The sequence below is a fragment of the Diabrotica undecimpunctata genome, chromosome 10, assembly GCF_040954645.1.
Source record: "Diabrotica undecimpunctata isolate CICGRU chromosome 10, icDiaUnde3, whole genome shotgun sequence".
In the NCBI taxonomy this organism is placed as follows: Eukaryota; Metazoa; Arthropoda; class Insecta; order Coleoptera; family Chrysomelidae; genus Diabrotica; species Diabrotica undecimpunctata.
Genome location: NC_092812.1, coordinates 9,066,525 through 9,078,899, shown reverse-complemented (window position 1 = coordinate 9,078,899; position 12,375 = coordinate 9,066,525). Strand labels below are relative to the sequence as shown.

At 34.7% G+C, this 12,375-nt stretch overlaps 1 protein-coding gene across 9 annotated transcripts in view; it reads right to left on the bottom strand.

Moving 5' to 3' along the window:
* The window catches only part of LOC140452223 (uncharacterized), a 365,408-nt gene that overhangs the window by 193,112 nt on the left and 159,921 nt on the right, over positions 1 to 12,375 (bottom strand). For 8 of the 9 annotated variants that reach the window (XM_072546341.1, XM_072546340.1, XM_072546344.1 and 5 more), the window contains 2 exons: positions 3,435 to 3,476; positions 356 to 421 (listed from right to left, as the gene is read on the bottom strand). The exons of the other annotated variant lie outside the window; for it this stretch is intronic. In XM_072546341.1, coding sequence (XP_072402442.1) covers positions 356 to 421; positions 3,435 to 3,476 — 108 coding nt within the window. The remainder of the gene's footprint in view (positions 1 to 355; positions 422 to 3,434; positions 3,477 to 12,375) is intronic. 9 annotated transcript variants of the gene reach the window in all.

Below are 12,375 nucleotides of genomic sequence, written 5' to 3'. Positions count from 1 at the left end.
TATATATATATATATATATGTAATGAAATAATAATTTCATCATTCAAATATTGCCGTGCTCTACCGAGCACATTATCTGGAATATTAGACACAACCATGTCTGTCATCTTTATATTTAAAAACTTGTCACCTTGTCAGATTTTATTTTGTGGTTAAGAATGTTAAACATCCAGAGTTAGTGACATTAAATGTCGTTTCTTTAATTTCAGGTAAAATTTTGTGTAAATAATGTAAATAGAACATGTTTTAATAAATCTTTAATTTCAGAAACTCAGTTGTGTTACTAATTATCAAAAGGAACCTTATATATATATATATATATATATATATATATATATATATAATATATACTTACTCGTCAGGTGGCACGGAGCCCATGGAACTTGAGATGTTTACCATCTGCTGGTGGATAATCGTGGACCTGAAACGAAAAAAAAATAAAATAAAAATCATAAATGTAACCACCACAAATGTTAAAATTAGATATCTACCACAAAGAAGTATGTGGTAATCAAATAATTTATCCACCTAATGGATCATGTTATATGTATTAATATGTACGGACCTCATATACGTTTATTTCGCAGGAGTTGAATCGAAACTGCGAGAAGGTTCACTCGTATGGCATACGGATGGCTCTAAAATAGATGAAAGGGCAAAAGTGGTTTGTTTGATAATGACTTGTTCCATTTTTGGTGCATTTCTTCGGCATCCCACACTTCTACTATTAGCTCACAAAGTTGGTTTCGTAAAGCCTCTCCTCCATATTTTAAGTTATCTGTCCCAATGTCGCTTTCCTTGGAGCTTTTTTGATTTTTCATATCTTTTATTATTTCTTTAATGTCTTTTCTTCTGTATTTCTTTTACTACTATTTGGGGTTTAGAAACATTATAATTTTCTTCAGTAGTCGCTCTGCCATTTAGCAGCTCCTCGAAATATTCTTTCAATCTTTCACATATTTGGTCTTCGTCCATTATCGGGTTTCCTTGCTTATCTATTACATTCATCATTCTTCCCTGGTACGCAGTTTTTTTAGCAGTATATTTTAGCTATTTGTAGAAATTTTTTAATTAATTTTTTGTTCTGTTCAGAGATTCAGATTCTATCCAGTTCAGTGCATTTATTAATAATTATCAACTACCCAGAGGCTTCGTCTTAGTAATTTTTGACGTAGTATCCTTGTTCACAAATCTTCCACTTTCCAGTGTATCAACTTCTCTCCGTAACCATTGGAATCAAATCCAACCAAACAGTACGTTATCTTGGGAAACTTTTTCCGAATTATTAAAATTGATTTCCCCTATTCTAGTCAACTTTGTACTAGACGATCTTATTAATGAGAGTATCAAGAAGTTAGATTCCTATCCATTATTGAAACACCCAACGGGCTAACATTAGCGTCCATTTCTAACAAAATACAGATGAATAAGTCCTCTCTCACTCCTGAACAAACCACAAAATATGCTTCGCTCCCGTACTTCCCACAAATCACTTACAAGCTTAACAAACTTTTCAAAAACTTACCTGTTAAAATAGCCTTAAAAACACCAGAACCTTAGGAAAGTTATTTTCGAAGACAAAAACTCCATTGGCCCCTCCAGAACAAGCTAATGTCGTCTATCGTATACCCTGTGCAGAGTGCAACTCCTGCAACATTGGCCAGACCAGCCGCTCTCTTCAAGATCGACTAACGTCCCACAAAAGCGACATTAGGATTTCTAAACCATCTAGGATTTCTAAACCAACATGCCATTTCAACTAAACACAGTATCAATTTCACGAATACCAAAATACTGTGCAAACAACAAAATTATCACAAGCGATCCATCCTTGAAATGTGCCAAATTCTAAAATATCCAGCGTCCATAAATAAAAGAACCGACATCGACAACTTGAGCCAGATATATCACTCTCTCATCATACAAAACAAATAAAAAAAAAAACCTGTTTTTTTTTTATGAAAAACTGAATCATTTTTTAAAAAAGGTCGGTTTTTTTTCGTTTCCCAATTCCCTCGATAATCGTATCTCCCTGCATTCCAAATAAACACATGTACGAAAACAAGCCACATGTAAAATTATGACATCCTGCAACGGATAGAAAACAATCAAAAAGATTAGTGTGGTTTGGCCCTTGAAACCTTAAAGAGCTTAAACCAACATTCAAATGAAGCCATCGGTCAAAATTAAATGAACAACAGTGCTCTTTTACGGTTTTTCTTGTGTTCTTTGTTTCTTTTTACTCGTTTAGTTATTAGGTTTTAATGTTAAGTTATTGTAGAGTTTTTAACATCTAGAAAAAACCTACAAATTGTTTTTGTAAGTATGAACCCTGTTCGTTGCTTAGTTATAGTCTAAGATCTTTTCTATTTGTAGTGAACTGATGATTTAAAAATAAAAGCTAAACGTATTCAAATAAATCAATGAAGTAGTTGACGACTTTCATTTGCCAATTATTGACCGATCAAACCTCTGCTATTCAACTATTGAATATAATTTAAATTTAATCAACGGTCGTATATTTTGCAATGTATACAATGGACTTCAGAATCAGCATTTTGGTCCACTGGTCAACATCTTCCGTGTCGTTGTACTCTTCTGGCCATCTTTCCATTGATCTTACCTTTCTTCTTTCTTTATGGCTGCTGTCAAATGCTCTCTTCTCTTATAGAGATGTCTCCTTTGTACTGCTAACACATGCAGAGGAACAGAACCGGTAATAGGCCACAAGGCCGCCGCAGATACAGTCCTGTAAGCTCATGCTACTCGCAACAGACTCGTTTTGTCTACTTGTATCATGAGCCCCTTGTAGGTCGGCATCTCTACCGCCCTCCTCCAGACTGGTGCCGCGTAAAGGATAATTGACTGCACAATACCTTGTAAAGCCCTTATCCTTTCTGATTTGAGTCATCCAATGTTTAACATCACTCTCCTCACCGCAGCCGCACTCTTCGCTGCCTTTTGCACTCTAGCATCACTCCCAGATATTTGACGCATTTATTTGTTGTTAGCTGTACCTCTGCAAATTAAATTAGAAGATGGAGCATGTTTTACCTCCTCCCCTCCTTCTGGTCTTAATTTTTAGAAATATATGGCAACAAAACATTGAAAACTTTAATTGAATTGTTGCGTGAATTGTCCGGTATAGTGTAGCATCTAATTCAATTTAAACTCGAAACAAAAAGAAATTTTTAGACAGGAAAAGTGCACGATACATGTGTGTAAAAACAAAATATGCTCAGAAAAAATATATTAAATTTTCTTTTATACCATTATAATAAAAACATATTTACTTATTTACAAAATATAATATAAGGTAGCTTTGCGGGACGCTCCGTAGGACCCGGAATGGGACGCGGGACGGGCCATATAGTGATCAGTGACAAAAAAGTTAGAAAGATAGAATTTGTTAGTTTATTAAAGTTTATACTTACTCTACTGCTACATAAGAGCGAGTCAGTACACTCTCTGGTGGCCTGAAACAGAAATAAAATAAAGACTAAATTATGTAGACCTAGACAAAATATAATCCATATACGATCACTCGAAAAAGCAAATATATTTTTCATTAGAATGTAACTAAATATTCATGACTCTTTATTTTTATATAGTTTGTTTATATGGTTACGACATATTTCTTAAATTGTTCAAAAACATCTAAAATATTGAATCCGTACATTCCAAAAATTATATATTGTATAACAATCCGTACATTCATGGAGGCAGAAAGGAATATATCTAATTTTACGAACAATTTTTAAAAAGTCAAGTGCACGCGGGACGTCCCGTCCCAGACTTTTACCCACGGCAATTTTTCTGCGGGGCGGGCCGGTAATTATTCTACAGGACAGGTCCTTTGTCCTCCAAAATGTGCACTTTTATTATTATCGTAATTAATTGGTACCTAAAGTTACACAAGTACCTGCATTATATTTACAACGTACAACATATTTATAAGGTTTTCTGTTTATAGAGTAACAATTAATAGATTTAGAATAACAGAAAATTTTAAAATGTTTTCGACAATTCTGTTTGATTTATTTCGATGTCTAAAACTTAAAATACAATCATCAGAGATTAATTTTTATGAGTCGTATACGCAGTTTGTCAAAAAATATGAATTTTATGAAGAGTAAAGTAGGTACTTTTATTTTTAACAATGTCGACAATCATTAAGAAAATTTGATTCTATTAAAAACTGCAAATTTATTGGTTTGCCAGTGAATCCTAGATTTACAGTGGAACCTCGATTATCCGTCTCTTTATTAACCGTTACCTCAGTTAACCGTCAGGGTCCATACATAAGTTTGTTATATTGACTACATAAGTAAAAATTTAGTCATCAATTCATTTCGTTTGAGTATTGCGATAAGCCAAACGAAATTCGTTGAAATGTACACATGCAGTTATGCTATCACCGAATTTTTTCATGTAGGTAAATAATTTTTGTTCTTATTCAGGGCTCTGGATTAAATTTCAATTTAAATAAGTAATGATAAATGATACCGTGCTTTTAGAGTTCTATTTTTAGAATCGCAAGCCGAAAATAAAAACGCACAGCACAATAATTATTACAGTCAATATCTGTGTTTCACCACAATTCAGTTCGATTCCAATTCAAACAATGATTGTGTCACTTAGTCGTTTGAACAATTAAGTTTTGAAAAATGAAGCCTTCCACATCTGGAGCATAAAAAAAAACGTGTTGTTTTGTCAATTGAAAAAAAAAAAATAGAAATTATTGCAGAACTAAATAAAGGTGTTTCTGCTGTCGCATTGAGCAAAAAGTATGATGTTCCGAGAACAACAGTCAATGATTTAAAGAAAAATGCTGAAGGAATTGAAAAGTATGCTTCGCAAATGAAATCGTGGGATAGCCGGGTGAAACATCGAAGACGATGAGAAAAGCCACAAATGAATCACTCGACACGGCTGTGTATTTGTGGTTCGTTCAAAAAAGAAGCGAAGGTGTTCTTTGTCTGGACCAATTGTTGCCGAAAAAGCGTTGTTTTTCAACATGAAATTGAATGGCGATCCTTCATTCAAAGGATCGGTTGGTTGGAAAAGTTCAAAAGGCACCACGGTATACGGGAATTGAAAATTGAAGGTGAAAAATTGAACGCCGCAAGTATTGAAGTCGTTGACGAATAAAAAAGAAAGTTTCAAGTTATGATCGATGAATATGGTTTGACACGCGATGAAGTGTCCAATGCGGATGAAACTGGTTTAAACTACAAAGCATTGCCAACGAAAACACTCGCTGCCATGTCTGAAAAATATGCACCCGGATTTAAAAGGCAAAATCAACGAATCATAGCAATGATGCGTTCAAATGCAAGTGGTGACCATCGCCTTCCTTTTATTGATTGGTACAGCAAAAAAACCACGTTGTTTCATAGACATAAATATATGCACGCGCTTTGCGTTAACTACTACGCACAACGTAATGCATGGATGTCCCAAGAAATATTCGCTGACTGGTTCAAACAGGTTATGTACTACAAACCAAAATTTGTTTATCTATTTTTCTAACGTCTTGCTTTTAGGTTTTTATACCGGACGTTCGACAATACTTGCCAGCAAAAAATTTGCCTAAGGCGATTCTCATTTTGGACAATTTCACGTGCTCTTTCCTGCCTTTTCACGCGAATACAACAGCATTGAAAGAAGATATACAGACACAGAAAAAAAATATATTCAAAACCTACTTATGGAAGAGGAATATTCTTTGGCAGAATACTGGAAAGCATACAATTTAAAACACGCAGTCAACAATGCTGTGGATGCTTGGGCTGATGTTTCGGAAGTAACGCTGAAAAGAGCGTGGACTAAATTATGGCCTGAATCAACTCAAGTTTTACTGAAGTTTTCGTTGCCTAAAGATGACATTAACGAATGGTTAATTTGTGATGAGGACGCAAATGGCTATCGATTGCTGACAGATTATGAAATCGTTGAAATGGCAACAGAGGTAGACAAAACTGATTCCGAAGCTGACACAGACTTTGACGGTGGCGATGTTAATGATGCTATTGCAACTCACAAAGATTTGCGTAAAGAAGCTAGAGAAGCTGCATCGCACATACAACAATTTATCGAGTGGTATTATCGGCAAGAAGAAGCAAATGAGGTAGATTTGATGATTTTACGTCGATTACGAAATTCAGCCGTTGCAAATCGTGAAGTAACCATAAAACAAAGATTTCAGAATATTTTAAATCAAATTGATTCGACTGTACTAACATAAATTGTTCTTATATTGTCAAATAAAAAATACAAATAAAATTATTAGTGAGTTATACTATGAATTTTTATTTTTTTTAATGTACTGTTAACCGTATTTTTGATTATCCGTCATACCCTAGTCCGGACGGATAATCGAGTTTCCACTGTATAGAAAAATTGTAAATGAATAGGAAATTAAAAAAATAATAATAATAAACATGTTAGCAATAATATAATTTATAGAAAACTTATAATTGACATGGCGTCTGAAACAATTTAAACGGAAGAAACTCGAAACAAATAGAAATTTTTACACAGGAAAAGTGCACAAGACATGTTTGTAAAAACAAAATATTCTCAGAAAAAAATATAAATATTAAATTTGTTTTTATACCATTATAATAAAAATATATTTACTTATTTAGAAAATATAAGTTAGCTTTATGGGAAGTCCTGTAGGACACGGGATTCAACGGGTTATATAGGTATATATATATATATATATATATATATATATATATATATATATATATATATATATATATATATATATATATATATACAAATGGGGAGAGGGGGGATGTAACTCGGGACACTTTTTGGTAAAAGCAGGGCATAACATGAATGCTAATATAAATAAAGACGATAAAACGAACAGAAAAATCAGAAAACAATTCAACACATCAACACAGAAATACGAAAAGATAATAACTACACAGAACTACGAATGCAGTCACACTATTATCCTAATACGCTGATCAGCTTAAGTCACTAACTTCCTAATGTCCTAATCAGCTTAAGATGGAATACTGGTAGTTCTGTTATGACATTGTGAAGTCACACTCAACTTCTAATACGGTGATTAGCTTGGGTCACTAATTGCCTTATATGGTCACGAGTAGTTCGGTGATGACACATAAACACAGCGGAACGAGAGATAATAATTTAGTGTGATTTAATTATGACCATTGTGAACGAGTTTGATTTAATTTAATAAAATAGCTATATTTATGTAAATACGTGTTTTAACTATTTTAATAGACGATACTATTTTAATAGACGATATCAGAAGTGTGTTAAAGAACCTACGGTAGAATTTAGTGAACTGTTTTTAATGTTAAGTGATTAAAAGTGTCCAAAATGCCGAAAAGGAAAAAGTCCAAGCGAGATAGTAGTTCCAGTCATGGTACAATGAATACACAAGTGAAACCACAACAATTTTCGTCTACCGATTCTTCGCCGAGAAGGTAGTCAAGGTATACAAAAACGAAAAGAACACGTAGAATGAACTGTCCCAGATACATCAAGTAAACATGTTATTCGTGCTTTAGAAGAAATTTTTTAAAATATTTGGTAACACCAAACGAATGATATCAGATGCAGGATCAGCTTTTGTTTCAAAAAAATTTTTGAATTATATGGCAGAGAGAGGAATTAGAGTGTTTACAACTGCAGTAGGAATGGCAAGAGGCAACGGCCAAGTAGAAAGGGCAAATAAAACATTACTGGATACCATGGCCACAATGGGTGCAAAATTTGAGTCCGATATGTGGGATAAAAATTTAAAAAACATTCAACAAGGAATAAACGAGACAAAACACCGAATAACTAAATCTTCTCCCAGTGAAGTGTTTTTCGGGTACAAATTAAGAGTTGATGGAGACAAATACATAGATGATAATGATATGGACATTATTGATGTAATGTTATTGAGAAAGGATGTAGCTAAACGATTAGAAGAAAACAGAATCAAACAGAATAACGAATTTAATAAAAAAAGATGCTCTCCAGTGAAATATGCTGTTGGTGACCTGGTATTGACAAAAGTTACAAGTTTTCCAGCAAACAATGAAAGTAAGAAGCTTTTAGAAAAGTATAGGGGGCCATTCAGGATTGTTGAGGTTCTACCAAATGATAGATATCGTGTAACAGAAGATGTACATTCATCAAGAAAAAGGCGTCCTTATGAAGGAGTTGTTGGTGGAGAAAACATCAAGAGATTTAAGATTCAAAGATCTTAAAATTATTCAGTTCGTCATTCTGCAAAATGACAAATAAATGTTCTAATCTTCTGAATGGATTTTCAGTTCGTCATTCTGCAAAATGACAAATAAATGTTTTAATGTTCTGAATGGATTTTCAGTTCGTCATTCTGCAAAATGACAAATAAATGTTTTAATGTTCTGAATGGATTTTCAGTTCGTCATTCTGCAAAATGACAAATAAATGTTCTAATGTTCTGAATGGATTTTCAGTTCGTCATTCTGAAAAATGACAAATAAATGTTTTAATGTTCTGAATGGATTTTCAGTTCGTCATTCTACAAAATGACAAATAAATGTTCTAATGTTCTGAATGGATTTTCAGTTCGTCATTCTGAAAAATGACAAATAAATGTTTTAATGTTCTGAATGGATTTTCAGTTCGTCATTCTGCAAAATGACAAATAAATGTTCTAATGTTCTGAATGGATTTTCAGTTCGTCATTCTGAAAAATGACAAATAAATGTTTTAATGTTCTGAATGGATTTTCAGTTCGTCATTCTGCAAAATGACAAATAAATGTTCTAATGTTCTGAATGGATTTTCAGTTCGTCATTCTGAAGAATGACAAATAAATGTTCTAATGTTCTGAATGGATTTTCAGTTCGTCATTCTGAAAAATGACAAATAAATGTTTTAATGTTCTGAATGGATTTTCAGTTAGTCATTCTGCAAAATGACAAATAAATGTTCTAATGTTCTGAATGGATTTTCAGTTCGTCATTCTGAAAAATGACAAATAAATGTTCTAATGTTCTGAATGGATTTTCGTCATTCTGAAAAATGACAAATAAATGTTCTAATGTTCTGAATGGATTTTCAGTTCGTCATTCTGAAAAATGACAAATAAATGTTTTAATGTTCTGAATGGATATTCAGTTCACCATTCTGCAAAATGACACTCAAATATTTTAATGCCTTGAATGAGTTTGTTTGAATAGCCGTAGCTATTCGAAACAAATTTATTCACATTGTCATTCTGAAAAATGACAGCCATATGTTTTAATGTTTAAAAATGAGCTTGTATGGATAGTTGTAGCTATCTGAAACGAATTGATTTAGACTATGTCATTCTGCAGAATGATGGAGCCTTTCTATAAATTGGCATTCTTAATAATAAAGAACATATTATTTTTTTTTAATAGGTGTTGTACGATCGAGGACGATCGTGACGTCAGGATGGTCGAATGCAGTCACACTATTATCCTAATACGCTGATCAGCTTAAGTCACTAACTTCCTAATGTCCTAATCAGCTTAAGATGGAATACTGGTAGTTCTGTTATGACATTGTGAAGTCACACTCAACTTCTAATACGGTGATTAGCTTGGGTCACTAATTGCCTTATATGGTCACGAGTAGTTCGGTGATGACACATAAACACAGCGGAACGAGAGATAATAATTTAGTGTGATTTAATTATGACCATTGTGAACGAGTTTGATTTAATTTAATAAAATAGCTATATTTACGTAAATACGTGTTTTAACTATTTTAATAGACGATACTATTTTAATAGACGATACGAAGAACAAAAATAATCAGCAGACTAAATGAAGAACCAGAAACAGGTCACCCGGAAGAAAGGTGGACAGCATAAAAGAAGCACTTCTAAATACGAATAAAGAAACCTTAATGCAAACATGCAAACGAATAGAAAACATAAAACAAAATAACGGTATGAGGAGTAATGTAAAAAAGTTGCATAATCAATTAGAAAAATAAAAATAAAAAATTTAACTATTAATAGTGACAGTAGCAGATAAGAATACAGAAAATTGAGGAGAACAATGAAGAAAAGATGCAAAAACAAAAGAAGAAAATACAACTAAAACAAACTCAAATAGAAAGAAAAATTCCAAATAAAGGAAATAAGATCCTTTTATCAGGAAACAAATAAAAATGGAAAGAGGAAATCACAAAATTAGCCATTCATGAAGAATGGTGAAGGGATCTTGTTAAATGAATCAGGGGAAATAATGAGAAATTGGCAAACTTACTTTAGACAATTATTGTTAAACAAAAACAAAGGGATCACACAAAGAAAGAAATAGAAAATGAAATAAGGAAGTAAAAAACAATAAAAGCCTAGGAATAATATCGGCAGAAATGATAAAAGCATGGGGGAAAAGGCTAAATGAGATACATCATCGGATAAAAAGTATATCAGAAACAGAAAAAATAGAGAGTGGGCCATAGCAAAGATATGATCAATACACAATAAAGGTGACAAAATGAGATATGAAAACTACAAGAGGCAACACGTCGCGTTGCTAGAAGTTGTTTACAAAATTTTGACAAAAATCCTAAGGAAAATCAATAACGGAAAAGAAATTGGGCGAATATCAGGCAGGATTTAGAAACAAGAGGTCGACCACAGACCAATTATTTGCGCTAAAAGAAATCCAGACTACGTGCTACGAACATAAAACAGCAGTATATATGATTTCTATTTCAAGAGTTTATAAGAGCTGAACGTACAGGAGATTGGAAAGCTAATTCGAACTACGTTAAAGAAATGCATGCTTATTTTCACGCGTCAGAACATTTTCCTTATTAAAAGTCTGAACACTTATATTTGCAAGATATGCTACGATTGCAGAACTTTGTTGATCCTAGTGTTTAACAAAAATTTACAGAAGGATTTTTCACTGCTAGACATTCAGATAAATTAAATTGTGTAACTTAAGGATATGGTGGCCATGATGAAATCTATGAAGACAGGTGGAGATATTTCTCGGGGAAGAAGTATGAAAAGGAAAGCCAGAAATGGGTTTATAGTATGCATGCATCAGTGTTTGTGAAGGATTTAAAGATCTTGCTAATGTGCTATGAATATAACAGATCAGCATGTTAATAAATATATAAAAAAGTAAACCAGTAAACAGTAAAAACAGAGTAAACAACTAGCCAATGCAATACAATAGTTTTTTAAAGGTAGATACTAACCCTATCTTGTGTAAGAGAGGACGCAAAACAAACTGACTGGTCGGTTGGTTGTTAAATCCAGTGCCAATAACGCAGAGGCACACACACGTACACACGAGAACACACACGCACACACACGCACATACCCACGTACACACAGGCACACACACGCACACACACACACACACACAGGCACACACACAGGCACACACATTCGCACACACACAAACGCACACATAAAAACTCACACAGACGCACACACCCACGAACACACGACAACACACACACGCACACACCCATGTACACACACGCACACACCCATGTACACACATGAACAAAAACACGTGCACACATAAACACCCAAACGCGCACACAGACGCACACAAATGCGCGCACACCCGCTTACAGACAGGCACACACACGCAGACACACATACACGCACACACACGCAGACACACAAACGTGAACACACACACGCACACACATACGCAGAAACATATAAGCAAACACATAAACACGCACACACATGCATGCACGCACATACAGACATGCACTTACACACGCACGCGCAAACACACACGCACACGCACGCACACACACGCGCGCACTCACACACCCGCACGCGCAGGTACGCTCACACACACTCATACGCAGCCACGCTCACACACGAATGTACAAACATGCATGCATATACGCACGCACACACGTACTCATAAAGACACACACGAAAACACACACGCGCAAACACATACACGCACACAGATGCACACACACGCGCGCACACCTGCATACAGAGAGGCACACACGCACGCACACACACAGGCACATACGCAGACATACATACACGCTCACACGAACACACCCACACGCATACGCAAACACACAATCACACACACTCGCACACCCAAACGCACACACACGCGCGCACTCGTACACACACGCACACGCAGGCACGCTCACACACGAATGCACACACACGCATGCATACACGTACGCATGCATACACGCACGCACACATATGCACGCACATATATGCACGTACACACACCCACGCACAAACACAGGTGCGCGACCATGGAACCATTGGTAATATAAGGAAAAGTAGAAAGCCGAAGACCAAGATGAAGATCTTTAACACGATGGGCAGACCAAATGAAGACTTAAGGTGGAAAAATCCCT